This window comes from Platalea leucorodia (assembly GCF_965183815.1).
Source record: "Platalea leucorodia genome assembly, chromosome: 14".
Taxonomy (NCBI): Eukaryota; Metazoa; Chordata; class Aves; order Pelecaniformes; family Threskiornithidae; genus Platalea; species Platalea leucorodia.
The window spans coordinates 9,601,797-9,620,104 of NC_138836.1; the positions used below are offsets into that span (position 1 = coordinate 9,601,797).

General features: G+C 41.0%; 1 protein-coding gene across 4 annotated transcripts; it reads right to left on the bottom strand.

Annotated features, from left to right (window-relative positions):
• Positions 1-382: 382 nt before the first annotated feature.
• Positions 383-17,601, bottom strand: DGKE (diacylglycerol kinase epsilon). 4 transcript variants are annotated; one of them, XM_082326418.1, is made up of 12 exons: positions 17,006-17,601; positions 16,686-16,822; positions 14,840-14,999; positions 14,186-14,305; positions 13,130-13,273; positions 11,019-11,176; positions 10,745-10,796; positions 10,481-10,594; positions 9,927-9,998; positions 9,255-9,382; positions 8,199-8,310; positions 383-7,882 (listed from the first exon to the last, which is right to left on the bottom strand). In XM_082326418.1, exons 1-12 carry the CDS (start codon positions 17,141-17,143, stop codon positions 7,691-7,693), a joined length of 1,527 nt encoding a protein of 508 aa, XP_082182544.1. In that variant the 5' UTR covers positions 17,144-17,601; the 3' UTR covers positions 383-7,690. The 4 variants fall into 4 exon arrangements, with proteins under 4 accessions (XP_082182544.1, XP_082182543.1, XP_082182541.1 ...); XM_082326417.1 differs by having other exon boundaries at positions 383-958; positions 16,686-17,601; XM_082326415.1 differs by having other exon boundaries at positions 16,686-17,601.
• Positions 17,602-18,308: the final 707 nt, after the last annotated feature.

An 18,308-nucleotide genomic window follows, 5' to 3' on the forward strand; every position in this document is an offset into this window, starting at 1 on the left:
AACACATCTATTATAAAGCCATACAAACTCAGCTTTTCCCCGGGGACGAATACCTCCAGGAGAAGGATGAACCAGAAGCGGGCAAGCAGCTGCTGAGACGTCGCTGTAGGTCACCAAACAGCATCAGTTTTACCTCCGAATGACATTACCGTGCTGGCTAGACGTTCTTCCATGTATCGGAGATTTGAAATGCTTGGACGTGGCAGCAGGGACCTCGGGCAGAAGCATGGCTGCGGCGTTCAACAAAACACAACCCTGTTCTCAAAATGACCAAGCTCATCATACTGCAGCCCTCCAAAAGCCAGGCAGTTATCACCATCGCTAGGGTGTTAGAGTTGACAGCCCACATTTGCTTTTATGCATAGTGAGGAACAGGAAAAAGTGAGTTTAAATACTTTAATCCACACACTTTAATCTACAGAGAAATACAGTACAAATAACAAGACAACAAAAAGATGCATTAGGAAATTCAGTAACAGAGTCAGTGCTGTGAAAGATCCGTATTTACAAACTTCTGTGAAGAACAGGGAGCAGATGTTTCTCAAAAGAGCTTGCTGGGAGCTTGAGTCACAAGCGACAGGCCACGGTACACCCGACTGAAGACAAAACTTTTCTTCCGTTCCACCTGTGCCGATGCGGAGCACCTCCACAGAACCGGGTGGAGTTCTGCGACTTCAGAGTTGCAGCTTCTCCCAGACAGAACCCGGCCCAAGTAACACACATCGCCCGCGCGCAGTGACGCGAGCACACGTCGCCGTTACGGGGGCGATGGCGTTATCACCCGCTTCAGACATGCTGGATGAAGCCAATGAGGGTGCAAACAAAGCAGAGACTTCCGCGAGGCGTTCCACGGTCACGCGTCCCGTGCCTACGCAGCAAGGAAAGAACACGCTTCCCAGCTTTTATGACTAGGAGTTTTACAGGAATACCTCCTTATCCTCTCATTTCAGCCCGCCTTCTTTTAAAAAACAAAGGAAAAACACCTTGGGATTTGAAAGCATCACTTGATGTCAAGAAAAAATTAACATATTTTGGCTTTAGACATTTATATTGGAGGTCCAACGTTATGTTGGCTGGTTATTTCTTTGCAAGTAAGATCTCGTATACTTTACAGCTGTGAGCATTCAGGTTTGCTCTGAGTTTTTGTTTTCTAAGAGAGGCAGGAATGGTGCAGACAGCTTTTGCTTATGTTTGGGCACTAAATAATACCTATCTGAAACTGCACCATAAGGAAACAACTGTTCCATCCAGAGTACTCCGATCACGCCTTCCTTACGCTTCTGGGGGAAAACCAAAAAATACTGAATCCCAAATGTCACCTTTCTTGGTTGAAAAAAAAAAACTAAGATGTTACAAATTCTGCTTTTTGATCTATTACTTGCATTTTAAGCTCATTTTTTACCTATTTAGTGCAACTTCAGAATATAGGCATAAACACATTCAATACAAATCCCAAGTCACAGCATCACAGTAGTTCCAAGCTAAAGAATAACTTTTTTTTTTTAAACTGTTAACATGCTGGTATTTTCTTGCAAGTAGTTATTACTAATTTAAAGTTACAACTCTTAAAAGTAACATTTTTACAGTATTCTGATCACTAGTTACTAAATAGAAATAACTACTATACATATTGAAGTTACAAGCTACAGAAATAAAAATACATTCTGTTTAACTATAAAAATCCTAGAAAGAGAAGACGGCTGGCCGTACTCTAAGGATGACAACAGTTGGTAGCAGACAAAATGGCTTTTGAAGGATGTAAACTCTGAAGACACAGAACGTAATAAACTCAACGTAAGTTCCCACTGACTCTTAAAAAGAAAACGATTTTTGTGCCGAAATCCACAAACAAGTTGCAAATGAAACAACGCAGCCAATGAATTACGTACAGCCATACGAGTATACAGCACGGTACGCAGGGCAGTGTTAACGAGAACCAGGGTAAAATTTTGAAAACATTCATACTTTTGAACAGGTAAGGGCCAGATCCTCAGCGAATGTAAACCAGCACAACAGCGCTAGGTTTAGTCAAGGCATGTGGCTTTACTCCTGCTAGAAGTCTCTCCCTGAGATGCCCAAAACCTGAACTGGGTATTCAGCACTCTTTGCGAGATCAAGACATTTTGGTCATGCCGTGCTTTTAAACGTGTGGCCTAAATGAAGTTGAAATGCAAAATGTGTAAATTCTCTCAATTCACCTAATTGCTAAATGAACAAGCGCTCTCTGTTGTCCCATTCCTGTGTTCAGGAAGCAGCTATCATTTCTCAGAAAAAAAAAATCAGAGCATTTTTAAATAAGTGGTTCACATTCAACAGGCTCAGTTATGCCACTAGGACTTTTAAATCTGAAGATATCCTAGTTTACTCCTAACTGAAGGGTCAAATCTCTTTTCTTTTCCAAAAGGAAGAAAACTGCTAGTAGCCAGTAGGAAATACAGAACAAAAAAAGGATTTTCAGTTAGAACACATGCAAAGATTCCTAAGTGTCCTACTCTTACCCATAGATTAACTCACCAGGATACAGTGGTGCTCTACCAAAAAGCATTTGTCACCAAGTAAAAAAGATTAAGTATTATAACATTGATACCATTATGCTGTTCACAGCTAAGGTACAGTGCTTTAAGTGGTTTTTAACCAGTGAGATACAATAACATACGCTATAAAAGCTGCGAGCTTCAGTGCAACATAATGCAAAACCAGAAGGAACTGGCCAAACGGAAACCAGAACCTTGAATGATCAGTTCTCAGAACCTGTGGAGAATGGGGAGGTTCCTCCCCAGCAGCCAAGAGCAAAAGTTGTACTTTCAGAATAGTTCAGTGGGACTGGGAACCTTTGGAGTCCTTTCTAAAAAATCTTCCAGGTGTGGCGACGGTGACTGAAAAAGCCAAACAGGTGGGTTACTGTGCGAAGAACGAGCTGTGTGAAGGCATTCCAATTTTCTTTTCTGATAAGCTAGCTGGCATGAAGGATAAAGTAGACAGAAGAGAAGCTCACTATCCTGATTTCAGCAGAGCTTTTGATACCGTCCCAAATGACATTTTTAGCTGAAAGTGAGCCAGCATAAAATAGGCAATTAAATGACTGAGGGAAAGAAATACTGAGTAGTTGTAAGCACAAGCAAGACAAAATGCATGGGGGAACAAATCCTCAATCTGAATCAGCTGCAGTTATACAGAAGAAACTTTTAACTTACTCTTGCTATAAGCATTGCCTCAACAAGATGATTTTCTCCAAGTGTGTTCAAACACGGTAGCATTTGCTTTTGCAACCAGAAGAAACTCAAGTCTGTTTTCTGAGAGCAAGTACTTAAAGCTTCTAACTAAAGTAAATGGTGTTTCAGGCTACTTAGTGCCTGAGAAAAGCAAGACCTGGGAAAAAAACCTATGAAGGGGCATCATCAAAAGTGAACATTAAAAAAAAGAAGTATCAAATGCATGAATTATGCTATACAGCCTTTACATTACGAAGATGAAATGCAATTCATAACAGTGCTAGCTGAGAAGAATGTTCAAATTTGAACATAATTCCAAATTAATTTGAAACAAATATCGCCATTGCAGTAGAAAGAAAACACAAGACAATGTTCTTTAATAACTGCAATAATTCCAAAGTGCTGTTAAAAGTATGCTCTAAGTACTAGCCTAACCTGCTTTAAACACCAGGAACAATAGACATACTTAGGAAAAAAATACGTAAGTGAATGCCATTCACCTCAGCTGTTTTTGAAGATGAAGAATCCAAGTTTGGCCTTCAGACACCTTTTTAAAAAGTCCAGACATGGAGAAAGATCCAAAATGCAGGGGGCATTTGAAACAGTTTAACCCTGCTATGAGCTGCTGAAGTGAAAACAAAGTAAAACAAAGCCTACGACAAGAAGTTCCATGCGTATGAAAACGTGCACACACGCTCTCGCAATGTGGGTGTAAACAAGCGAGGTCTGAGCAGGGTAGGAAGCCGACTCACAGAAAGGCTCTCCATACAAGTTTAAGTTTTTTGTATTGCATGTCCCAGGACTGACAACCTACAGTAAAGAAAGTTATCAGAATCTGACCAAACTTCAGTTAAACTAGTGTATGCAGCAATAAAACTTGAAAATAAACATTGTGAATTCACTTTTGAGTGCTTGACAATTGATGTTATGATTCACCCCGCACATTTTACACAAAGGTATACTGTATGAAGACTGCCAGAAGAAACTATTCATTATTTGTCTTTTTGAAACATCGCTTTCACTATTTTTCCCAATGTTACTCATTAACAGGGTAAGGGAAAATTCTCCAGCGCCGGACATGAGATCCGGCTGCAGAGTACCCTCTTCTGGATAGAGAATGCTCTGCAGGATTTTCAGGGTTCCGATCTGGTTTCAGAAGAGCTACAGAGCAGCTAATTGTGCTGGTGCTTTATGCACCTACAACATTAAAAAAGCATGTAACAGTTTTACAGTCACAACACACATGACAACAGTGAGCAGCTACAGCTATATTACAAATTAGAAAAGGTCATTTATGTTGGCATTAGAATCTGGGAGCCCATTGCTGACATTTACTGTCTGCAGCTGGACTAAAAACGGTTCCATAAAAGTAACTCAAAACAGGCTTTAATCCAATTTGCAACACACTGGAAAGGAGGACACATTGAAATCAAAGGACAGCATGTTGGAAACAGCAAGACTTCCCAACAGATTCCAGTGCTAACACTGTATGTTTAAAAAGAACTTTTTTTTTGTCGTGCATATGACAGCTACAGACAGTTACAACAGAAGGTTGACCCCACGTCTGATTGGGAACTGGACGCTTCAACCTTACAGAATATTCTCCATACCATAAGTACAATTTTACGAGAGGCGTCCCCATGCTTACAATGGCTACGTTTGCTACCTATCATTTGCTGCAATCACTAACAGTCAGTTTGTAAAACACCAACGTCTTCACTTCCATATGCAAGACGGGGAGGATCTGTCCAATACAAACAAGACCGTTTACCAGGGGGTGTCCCAAACAAGCACCCAACTAGATGCTACTTTCACTTCTAATCCTCCTTTGTTTCTCCAAAAGGAAGGATGGATTTACATTCCCCAAAGAGGATTTGACACACTTAGGACTGGACTCCCAGCAAGCTGCAGCAAGCGGGAGGATCTCGCCTGCACAAACATAGTACATCATCACTGGTACCCACTCCGGCAAAGCACAAGCGGAGAAGCCAGCTCACCTACTGTAAAAAAGGGAGGCTTTCAAAGTCTTGGATTCAATTATTTTTTTTCTAGATGTCAGGAGTTCAAAGAATGACGTTTTTGAACAGTTAAAAGTTTTTAGGCTATAAAACAATTTGAATAATCATCTGGTCAACTTCAGGTAATGCTTTAAACTGTATTATGAATAGTTTAGATCAGGTAGCCAGTGGTGTCATTTCTCTTGAGAAAATACTGCCTTTCATAGCACATACCCTGCTTTTCCAGACCCGACATTTGTTTGTAAACAATACTTAGGTAAGAACCATAGCATAGAACTTAACTATTTTTAGGATACTGATGGTTACAAGTTATTAAAAAAAAAAATTAATAACTTAACTAGTAAGATTTTTGAAACTAATACAAATTGAACGTCATAACTAAAAAAAAGGGTAGTGGATTTATCTACCATAGTATGGTTTTGGTTATTTTAAACACTTTGTACATAGATTTAAATATTTTTTTCTCTATATTTACATACAATAAAATAATTAAGATGAGGTGTATAAGGCTAATGAATATGGAATTTACAAATGGCTTCTGCTTTACAGTTCATTACACTCTAATCACATTTTCAGGCAGCTATAAATTCACTGATAACCAGTAGTATTTAAGATCTAGTACATACACTTTCTACAACGAATACCATCAAGTTAAAAATGCTCTCCAAAGAGGATTACAATTGAAGGTTTTAAAAATACTGACTTTGCCAAGGTTTCAATAAATTATTTTAAAATATAAATAGTTCATTCACTGTTAATGCAAATGTCATTTTACAGATTGCTGAAAAACAGTTTCATTTTACAAAACCTAGAAACATAGCCTACTTTACCCAATGGTATCGCTTTCAGTTAGCATAAAGAAAAAAGGGGGAAAAAAAATAAAAAGAAAGATCGGGGGAGTTCTGACAAAAGCAGCAACATTCAAAGTTCAGACCAAGGCTCTCAACTTCTCTTATGATCTTGGCTTATGCATGATACATTCAGCATAAATTCTCTTCCTAATTGGAAGATCACCTTCAGTAACTCAACTGGACTTAAATGAATTACTTAGTGACAAATTTTAAATGTCAACTCATAGCTCCCACCTGCTGCAGGCTTAAAATACAGAGAAGAAAAAAGGAAGCAGATTTTTCCTTCTGTTAACCATGAAGATGTTTTCACCTGAGAAGCTTTTAACCTGAGAAGCTTCAGATATGCCAAACTGACATTTTCCATGTACTGTTGTATGTGTTCTTAACCTTTACTATCAGTACAGATCACCAATCTTTTTCTCACCCTATATTCATATGGGAAATGAAGTTTCAGGTCCAACAAGATATCTTTCACCCCCTAAGAGCCAGTCAGAAAACAAATGCTTCCATGCTTTTTTCCCCACAATCAAATTATACACATGAACACCAGAACTTGCTAACCTCTGCAAACATAGCTCTCAATCTCCACACTTAAACAGTTAACAGACTGACCACTAACTGTTAAACAGTTAACAGACTGACTACTGATCGTTTTCAGGTGATTAGGAAGGAAGATCTTTAACAAGCCTTTAAAAAACCCCCACATTTGCCAATCATCATTTCTTTAAAACCCTCCTGTAAACAGCTAAAAGAGACAGCTCCTTTCTCCAAGTTTTCCTCCAAAACGCCTCCTCAAGAACTAAGATGTTGCTATTAGAGAGATAGAGAACTAGACTAGAATTAGTCTCTCACTGAACTGAAGCAGTCAGTCACAGGATCATTCAGTGCAAGTCATGGTACAATTATTTTGAAGTTGTATCTTGGGTACTCGGGACCTCAGGAGTACTCTGTCTATGGCTTACAAAGCCACTGAAAAAGGTCGTTCACTAACAGAACATTTCCAGAAACCTTGGGTCCAAAAGCATCCTTCTTGCTAACCACCTTCCCAAGAGCTCCCAGACCCTCTGCTCTCCCAGCCAAGCCTATCAGATATGCACTGCACAAGCAGGCGCACCAAAAAGTGTTTGTCCTGCTCCCAAGAAGAGACGGCAGCCAGGAGCAGGCTGTTGTCAGAAAATCAGCCCACATCCTACTTCATCTGTTTTTCTGTTCTGGAACCGTGTCGGGGAAGAAGGCAGGTGGAAGCAGGCCAAACTCCTAGCTGTTCCCCTTTCCAAGGGTACCAAGCCTCTTGCATACTATACTGCGTACGTGCAGCAGATCTGATGCCGCAGCAAGGAAGGGCTGCAGTATCTGTCTGCTTCCTGCCATGGGGGTAACTAACTCCTCCAGCTAGAAAGGCTGGGCATCACCACCAATCTAAAAGGCAAAACAGTTGTGGTAATTCAGCTGTGAAAGTTTTCATGAACATGAAAGCATGGCTTTTTCCTCAGCTCTCGTTCATTCACAAGTATGAACCTTATGGCATACACCCTAATCTAGATGAGGCGTTCTCAGTATTTTTAATGAGCTGAAGTTCATCACTGTATTGCGTGAAATTCCACAAAACCTATACGTCTTCATCCGTCTGTTCTCTCGCGTGGTCTTGCTCAGACATGCTGGAAGCTTCGTCGTCTGTTTGTTCACCCGAGTGATACAACATCAGTGCATGTGTCTTATGAGTTATGGTAACAGTGCAGGGCCCCTGAGCCCACGGCTCGCCATCCACCTGCATCGGCATCTTTGAACTCTTCAAGATCAGCTAGTATTAAATAGAAGAACACACAATCACAGCAGTTCAGAGTAGCTCTGAAGATACCTTTTACAACTACGGTATACTGACGCTGCACGTTTTCAGCCCGGCCAGGGAGAAACTTAGTATATAATTAGTTGCACTCATAGGCCACCAACCACAGCAACAGGGGACTGTGAATTATGACATAATTAATTTTTACTAAGCAAAGGAAACATCTAGCTCAACCGCAAACTGCAATTTCAGATCAGACAGCTGAGCGCTTGAGATTCTATACTGTGTATTAGAAAAAATTGGGGGAAACAGGTTCATAAACACCACTTACCCTCACTGTATGTGCCTGCCCTAGGCGAACAGGATTTGCTAGTTTCACCTGAATCTGTGCACAATGGAAAGAACCGTGAACACCAACAACTTCCAGAAGTCCGTCATCATGTCTACAAGTTAAGAAAGGAGACTCTTTAGTGATGCTCATGAGCTCCAGAATACCTGTCCAAATATTACACAGTCCTTTTATGGCTATTCCTGTAGAGACGACAAATGTTATTCTACAAATATGTTTAAACTACCTGTTTGTGCTGGACAACCAACCAGCCTGAACGGCAAAGGAAGCCATACAAAACCGCAAGTATAGAGCAATATACCACCTGGTACACCCTAGCTACCTTCTGGAAATTATGGATATATGACTTTCCAAGACTCACTGCGCACATTTAAGGCCCACAGTGGATTTCTCTTCCATAAATTTGTACAATTCTCTGTCTTTTCACTCAGTTACTAATCTACAGGAAAATCTTTTAATGGCTTAATTTTTTAGATTTTGGTAACAGACTTGCCCAAATATTTTTTTTTTTTAGAAATCCAGGATCATAAGCCTTGTAACAGAACTATGAAGTATATTTACATACATGGCTTCTGAAGAAGGAAGTCACAAGAGGGAATAACTAATGTACCCACCTATTCTCCTCTTTAGTATTGCTCCAGCCAACTTATTCAAGCATGGGAGTCAAATTTTTGGCTTGCTTTGTTTTCGCTTTATATTTTAACCTCTATTAAGATGTGTTCTTTTATATTCTGAAATGGACGTACCTTCTACTTTTTGAAGGCTACCTTTATTTTTAGTAGCCTTCTACAACGCTATTGCTTAATCATGCCAGATATTTTGAGAAGGTCTTAAAAAAAACTTGATGTGTGGGATGCACTTAGTTGAAGTCTCTAACATGAGGAAAATAAAAAAATCTGAGATAGCCTAGTGTCACAAGGAATCCTTCTGACTTTCAGACAAGGCTGGCTACATAAGCACAGCCTATCGGAGGGAATTGCTTACACTACAAGAACTGTTAAAAGGAAAAAAAAAAAAATAAAAAGATGCACTGGGTACCTCGCCAAGGGATAAGGTTCATCACCCATTCCTTCCCAGAGCCTACAGCCACCTCCCCAGTATCCAATATTCAGGACAATGATGCCTTCCAAATTGGGCAACTCGATTCTCTCACCATCCAACTCTAGCTTTAAAAGACAAAGAGAAGTTAATTACTGTGGATCAGACGCAGTACTCCAATATAAGATAGTTATTCTCTTTATGCATTTAATAGGCTTCCACTTGAAAAAAAAAAAAAAATGGCCCTGTACAAATAGAACATGTTTTCTTTTCATACTTTAAATAAATGACTTCTGATTTCACAAGATATCCTAAGCTGTAATAAATTTCTGTTAATAGAGAAGAAAAAAAAAAAAAAACACCAAAGGAACTCTCACTTACATAAGTGTCTGGTGCAAAGGCAAATTTTATCTGAATATCAGTACTTGAGCTCATAGAACTGAGTCAAGGCCAGAAAAAAAAAATTAGGAATGTTCAGTATGCTCAAAAACATTAATTCCATGAAGTAAGCTGCAGATAGCAAAAGGAATATCAAAAACACTCCAAGTCCAGAGCCATCCTTATACAAATATCATATAGATATAAACCGCAAAGTTTTTCCCTTTTTCTTTCACAAGGTAAGTTTTTACACTCCACTGATTGTCCAGAGAATAAGCAAGTTAAAAAACTTACCTCAACCTTTTTGTTAAGATCTTTACATTCTTGTACTAAGCAGTCTTTGGTTCCATAAAAAAAATAAACAGCCTATAAAAAAAAACAGGGAGAACAGAAAACACTGTTAGAAAATGACAATACACATGAAGACTATTTGGAATATTTATGTATAATTATTGTTCTGCAAACCTTATCTAAAATTCATACGTAACATATCTGCACATCCTTCAACTAAGCTTTCTTCATGAGATAAGCTACAACTTGCACAAGAAACTTGCTTTCCACTTTAAAAGAAAATAGGCAATGTCCTTAACCCATTAAGTTTCAAAGCAAATGAGACGTTCTAAACAAAAGCTGAACAAACAGCATACTCTGTAAGCAAGCAGAGGCAAGGCCGAACACTTGTGCGTAGGCTGGAAACATGTTTTACCCACAGAATCCCCTCCCCAAGAAAAATGAGTTCAAACTCTTAAAATGGCATGAAAGGAAGTAGGGGAGTAAAACAGTGTAAAGGGAAAAAATAGCCTTAAGTCAACAACTACAAGGAGAAAACGTCACTTTACCAAACACACCTTATTAATAATTCTGCTGGAAAACAGAGAGGGAGTCTTCTCACGATGAGCATGAAAATTTAAAGCCATGAGAGCATCAGGTCCTATAGAAAAGTAGTTGTTCATTGTGAATACCTGTAAGACAGGACTTCTAGTTATGGTCTTATTAAATATCATTATTAAGATTTAAAAGTCACAGTGTTTAATGGGGAGTAGGTAACCACAACAGTAAGTATAAACATAGAGGTATTCCACAGAATCCATATTTATACTTGCAAACCATACCTTTGGTTTCCTTAAGTTGTAGTATCCTTTGTTTGTTACTTGTACCTTCCACCTGAAAAACAACAGCCATTACTTAGACTCATGACAGATGGGTCTCACTTAGTATCAAAGCTGTAGTTAGGAACCTCATATCTATACTGGGATCAAGTCAAAACATTCAAATTTAGTTAAATGATGAAGAGTTAAGCCTTGTAGAACAACTAAATAAAGACTAATTTTGGACCTCAGTGATTTGTATTTGGTTCTACAGAATTATCTTCCCGCTGTTACTTACCTGTCTAGTTTGATTCCATCTGCCTCCATGACATTTCGTAAGATTTGCTCTACAGGGACTTCTCCAGCATAACCTGCACCCCAGCCCAGTGTATTAGACAGGTCATTGCCTGTTCCCAGAGGTAAAATTGCAACTTGTGGAATATAGCGTTCTTGCCCCTAAGATACAGAAACACTGCATATTAGCTTCTTCTTTAGCACTCATTTTCTCCCTTTTATCCCCAAACGTTCAGGTTAGATGAATGTCATTAACCTTCATAGCAGCTTGTTACATAGTGCAGAACAAGGGAGCTGGCAGCATTAGTGGAGCAGATAGCACATTTAAGCACCTATCGTAGGGATAATGCAAAGGAAGGAAATGTTAAACCATTGTGAGAAGAAAAGAGAATACATATGGAAATGCGTTGGAAATAATAAATATGGAAACAATGCATTGTTAATACTGAATAGAGTATTCCTTCAGAAGAAGGATGCTTTGGATCCAGAAGTGGAAGCCTGACCTTCTCATCTGATGTCCTGATTATATGCTGCTGACTTGCTGCAGCCATGGGCGAGTTACTAACACTATTACTGCACACACCTCTGGGAAGTGGTATGAGCACTGAGAGAGCCGTAACACCCAAGGCTGTGAACCATAACAAGGCACCAAAACGCTCTTACAAGACTGAACTGAGGTTAGGTCTAAAACAGCAGGTGCACATAATACTAGAGCATTCAACCACGGAGAGAAACGCACGTACTCAAAGAAGGAAAGTCAGTATCTAAGTTTCAGAGGTGCCACATACACACACAGATCCAACTGTCATCAACAGATGGAGCAGATGATAATCACCTCTGCAGACCACAGAGTAAGTGACAGAAGCAGACATTCAAAATGGCCACCTTAGCAAACGCCTTTGCTCTCTTTACCACAGAAGGGTGAACAGTTATTTCAGAGGTACTATGGCCTTTGAAATTCAGCTGTGAAAAGCACTTGCAATAACTGACATTATGGTTACTGTTTTTTCAAGAAAAGGTATCAGCCAGGTAATCTGTATTTGAGAGTCAAGATAAATGAAGGGAGCAAATAACCTACTGCTGATAATAAAAAGGTTTTGCTGATACCCTCAACAGTATTTATGTAACTCCAACGACTCAATTTGAATATTTCGAAACAAAGAAGAACCCAAATTTCATCAACTATATTGGCTCTGAGGGACAATATATTAAGTGTCCAAGCCCAAGTAACCATATACTCATATTCATTAACCTTTATAGTTATACTTTGTTGCATTTCTACTTTATCAGTACATAAAAATTCTCAAAGAAGCTCAGTTTGACTATGCCTGAAGTTGTAATAATGGCCTTCAACTACAACATTTCATGTATTAACAAGAAGGCCACGGGGGGTGCAGAAAAGACATTAACATAAGAGTAACTTTCTTCCTTTTATCACGAGAGAAAAAGGTTATTAGGTAAAGCACTAAAGCCCTAGTAGTTATTGTTCATTCTTAATTCTCTCAGGAGTTCTTAGTAGCACCCTGTAAATTGGAATATCTTCCATTTCCAATCAACAGTAAACACACAGCTTATTTTTTCCTTCTCTACTTGCTGTTAATAGATGAGGCTGCAGACTGATAGATTCTTCAGAATATGTGATAAGGAGCAGAAGCAAATTACTGCACTCATTCACGCACTGGCAACAGAACCAGCATAGCCAAAAAAATTATGAGATCGTTATAAAAGATTGAGCCTGATGGGAGAAATAAGCAGTCAGTGCACATTAGCCATTATTAACGATGCCATTTATGGCAAAATAAATCTGTTTAAATGAAGAGGAAAGAACAATGCATAAAATATTCTGCAGCTTGTTCTTTTCTTGTTCTACAGAAAAGAACAACTTTAAATATCATTTAAAATCTAAAGCTTTCATATTTATCCTGAACTACAGGGACTCATAGCAAGATGCATTTCCCCCCGCCCCAATATGAATAAGCAATTCTGCAAATATTTCTCTGTAGGCTTATTCAGGAAGATGACAACAATAAATGCAGGTAGGACATTAGGTGTAGCACTTTAGCAGCTCCAAAACTCATTTCACCGTAACACACCTTTTAATTTAAAGCACAATACCTTTATCTTCATCTCATCAATTGCATCCAGGACCCAGCCTACTGTGCCATCCCCACCGCAGACAAGAACCCTGACAGCGTTGCAAGGCAGCAAGGTACAAAGTTGGAGCGCTTTAGCGGGTGCAGTTTTGCTTAGATCAAAAACCTAGAAGAAAGGAAAACACGGAGTTCCGTAAGGTCACAGAACTTGACTCAGGATTTGCCTCACAGATAAACAACTTCAAGAAGTTCATTCTAACGCAAAACAAAGATTCTCCATTTACAGTATACATTAGCAAATGAGCTGTCTTGACTTTTATAAGCAGGATTTGGTTTCCCAAATTCACAGTAGAGCTCCAGCTGCTTCACTAGGAATAAATGCCATTGATGAACGGAGCTGACAGAGTCCTAAGGGAAGTATGTGTCTAGACGCATTACAATGAATTCTGTAAAGATGAAAGACTTGAGATAAAAGTTATTTTTAAATACTCAGCATACCAAGAAGTTTATTCTTTAAAGCCTTATTGGGATGCGTTTAAAATAAACACACAGTGATTTCTGTTAGGCTGTATTCTAAGGCTGGGTTTTGAACTTTAAAGGAAGAGCATTAAGGTGCAGCCAGGAAATCCAAGGAACAACTAACTGCCTTACGTCAGCATCCTGTGCCATCCCCGTGAAGCAACAACACAAAGCAGCAACTGCAAACGCTGACATTTTCACAAGTGAAGGGAGGATTTAAACACATACAGGTTTCAATTTAAGAAGATCTAAATATTTCATTTTCTAAAAATTCTACACTGTTTCAAGAGCCAGATACTTACCATTAACAGAATTACTGCATGTATTACTATAAATAGAAAACTGGACCAGTATTAGAACCATAATAAACTTGGGGGTGGGAGAAGCCTCTGCACTTTTGGTCTCTCTATATAAAGCTATTCTTTCTAAAAGAACAAACTGCATGAATTTGTTTCCTTTACTGATCTTCCACAAGATCCTACTGCCATTGTGTAAGCAAAGTGAAGTTTATTCTAGTTTAAGCTTTTATTTTATTATAGTGGCATTTCACTGTAAATACCTGAACGGGATTCAGCAGAATTTTAAATTCTCCTAGTAAAGTTTCACCCATGTTGTTTCCACTACGAGTGTTTGCCAGTATGATTATGGGCATCCAGTGTTTTCTGCAGTAAGGTACTACCTGCAAAAAGGTAACAGTAAGTCAGTCACAAAATACTGCACGTTTGAAAATGTTTAAAGCCTTTCTCCAAAACCTGTCCCCTGGAAGTGCTGAAAGGAGGAAGTTACCAATCAGTCTGAAGTAGTCAACATAGAAACAAATACTTCTGACACACCAAGGTAGAAAGTTTCTGTTCTGCAGCGCCTAGGACAACAAATACTACAATGGTATGAACACAGTGTAGAAAAATCACAAAACATTCAAGGAATTAAGGTACCCAAATCTCAGTGTTGCTTTGGAACAATAAAATCCAAATGTCTGCTCATGCTTCAACTACCATGTTAATAAAATGACAAACACCTCCAAATTAACATTGCAAGTACTTCGTATGTATTGAAACATTTACCTGATAGTTATTAACCTGACAAGGTACTGAGTTCAAGTTTCAATGTGTGGGTGGTTTTTTGGGGCGGGGTGGGGTGTGTGTTTTTTGGGGTTTGTTTTTGTTTTTGTTTTTTTAATATATTATAAACCCAAGAATCAGTAGACAATTACCTTTTCATAACTGGTTCTTTTGTCTTTACGCATCTGGTTGATTGTAGACAAATAGTATGGTGGAATAATTAAGTCTCTGAATTCTCCAAATGTACACTCCTCAGTCTTTAAACAATCCATCATGCACTCATCGTGTACAGTGTACTGACACCACACACATCTGGAAAAAAGACCAAAAAACATGAAAAAAAAAATCCTCAAACAACAGGCACATCCATTTTGCTCATTTATTTTAGATAGACTAACTTTCTGAAAAGTACTTATGTTTACATGCACCATTATAAGTAATATTTTAAGCATGTTACAGACAAAACCATGCATTCCCTGGAAGTTTCCATGACTATGTATTGGCTACAAAAAAATTACATAACTTGGTCATGTGCTTGCAAATCTAGAAAAGTATTTTAATTCTGTGGCAAAAAAAACCCAACAGTTTTAAATTAATTCTATGCTTTTTAATTCCAAAAACAGATGCTATAAATACCCTCTTGCACTGTCTGCAATATAAACAGCTACACTGAAAGCTTGTATGAGAAACTGAACTCCTATCCATCCTTAAAGAGTACAGATAAAACACTAAAGTTCAATTTAATAAAGCGTTACTAATAACAATAATTAATAATTTTTTTAAGATTGATAATACCCCTTTAAGTCTGAAAACTAAAAGGTTACGCAGTACTGCATAAGGCTGATGGGATTTTGTTACGCAAAACTGCTCAGCTTTTTGACCTATTCTAAAAGCTGTCCTGGAAAATGGACCAGAACAAGAGGAAACACCGCAGTATCCACTGCCAGCCTCTGCAGAATGTTAATCCTCGTTTGCTACATCCAAAGCCTTGGTTTAAGCAGCTGTGAAAGCTATTTTTGGAGTCTTTCTGACTAATCCAGCACACAACTAGAGTAGCAATGACACTTGCCCTGTACTGTGACTTTCTTCTTTTCCTCTTCTTCCTTCTCCCTTTGCCTCCAAAATCCTCTCCTACGCACACTCTCTCTCAAGGTTTTGTTGCTGATAGTATGCTCATTTACACTGTAATTCTGCTTACTTACCAAGCAATTTGACAGTATCACACAGAAGCAAAAGAAAAGCTGGCAGAATATATGCTGGAAAGATGACATCCTTTGAGAAAGCTGAAGTCACACGTACACTGTACCCAGGACCCAGACCACTAGCACTAGATTTTGGCATAACATGCCACTATCTGTCATGCTAATAACTTTGCAAGCAGCCCTACTGATGACAGCACAAGCCCATTCGACAGTTCCTTGAAATTTTTAACACTCTTACCACAAACTTTAACAATATTACAGTAGCTTTTAAAACTTCCCATTAGCTTTTTTTGAGTACCCTTAAAAATGAACTTAAAACAGATACAGGGCAGGTGTTTGTTCTAGTTACACTGAACAGATGCCAATTTTGCAGATAAATACACATTTTGGCGCTCTGAATTGTGAGCTGTGCCACCCAAATTGCTGAGGCTATCCACAGTACAAATGACAAATGTGTTAGAACCTTATTAAGGTCATCCCCTAAAATTAAACTCTCTTGGACATAGAGAGCCTTTTATATGTAATTATACAGTAGCCAGCACATCATGCTGGAGTAATGCAATTAAGAGAACAAGCGGACATGAGATGCAATATCATACTCTTAATCCATGACTCAAGTTACCCACAAGCATCCATTTTAATTTTAGGTTCTCTGAAGTTGTTTTTTTTAACAGAGTTTCATATCTGACTATTGCAGGATCTCCTTTGGGGTAACATATTCCAATAACCCTGTGGAAAATACAATACTGATATGGCATCGTACTTTCTCATACAAAGCCAAATTCCCTTGCAGTACCTGTAGTCGCAGAGCTTGGGCTGTGTGCCGCACTGTTGTTTGCATATCATACAGCAGCTGCAGAGCGGGACATTGCCTCTGATCCAGTGGTGTGGCATAGAGCTGTGGGCTCCACCATTGCTCCTCATCATAATTTCCTTGCAGAGAAAAAGCTGGTCAGCCTTCTTGAGGCATCCTTCGCTGACACGCAGCCCGCAGCAGTTGCAGAAAGCACCCTGAAGGATGTGCTGAGCACACACGCAGCAGTAGGAGGGCTGGCCAAAGAGGTCTGTGTAGTGCCAGTCATGCTTGCTCTTGCGAAAGATGTCTCGTATTAATACCTGCCGCCGGGACCGCTGGAAGCTGCACCACAAGGTGATGAGCACCGGCAGGATCACAGAGCACAGAGTCCAAAACACCAAACTCCAGTCTGTGACGACCGAGGAGGAATGGCCGCTCCTGCTCTCCGTCCCTTCCATTCCTCTGCAGCTCAGCCTCCCCAGCCTAACCCCTCACGCCAGTCGGGCAGACAGCAGGGCGAGCCCGGCAACGGCCCCCTACTTCAAGGAGCCAACCTGCAGCTTCATGAAACATCTTTTAATCCCTTATTAGGGCTAAGCACCTATTTGCCCCCACATCTGAGCTACAGATGAGCCACATCTGAGCAACAGAAGGATTTCAGGGCTGGCCAGGTGCGAGGGGCTCCTCCGCTGCCTGCCCGGGCCTAGCGCAAGGCCGGCCGGCGCCCGGCCTCCTCCTCCTCCTCCTCCTCCCGGCCCGGCCGCTCTCTCGCCCGCTCCCCCCAGGCGCCAGGAGGGAGCCGCCACACGGCTCTGGCTGCCCCCGAAGGCCCCGCTTCCACTCCGGCCCCTCTGCGGGGGTGGCGCGGGGACCGGCACCGCGCCGAGGCCCCGGCCCCTCACGCCACCTCCCCTCAGGCCGCCGCGCCCCCCCGCCTCCGCTGCCCTGCGCTGGGGGCCGCCGCCGGCCTCCCTCGCCCCGCGCCCGCGTCCCCCTCCGCAGCGCGGCGGGGGCTGCAGGCGGGGGCTGCAGGCGGGGGCTCCCCGCGGCCGCTGCCGCCTGCGCTGGGCCGAGCGGCGGCCGCAGCGCGGGAGGAGGCGCGCGGCGGCCCCGGGATGCGCGGGGCGGCGGAAGCGGAAGCGGCGGAGGGCGGTTGCCAGGAGACGGGCGCCGCCCGGAAGCGGGCGGGGGGGGCGGGGCGCGGTTCGTCACCGATTTATCACGACTCTGGGTTTGTCGTCAGCGGCTCCTCGCAGCCGCGACAGTGCGTGGCGGAGCGGCCCGGCTTCAGCTCCGGCGGGAGCTCACTGGGCGGCAAACCCAGGGCGAGGGGCCTCGGTGGAGGAGGCGGCGGCGGCGGCGGCTGCTGACCGGCCCTCGGGCTAAATTACCGTGCTGTTTGTTTCTTTATTACCCCAACCATCAACGCTTTCCCCCCCTTAATTTCGTTCTGTCCTTACACGTTATACTGTTTCCCCTGTAGCAGCTCTAGAAATAAATAGTTGCAGCTATTGGAAACTACAGGGTTTTGCACTTTCAAAACAGTATCTTGAAGAATGACACAAATCCATACAGCATACATAACATTTCTTGGATTTTAAGCTGTTGGTATCTTAAAACACA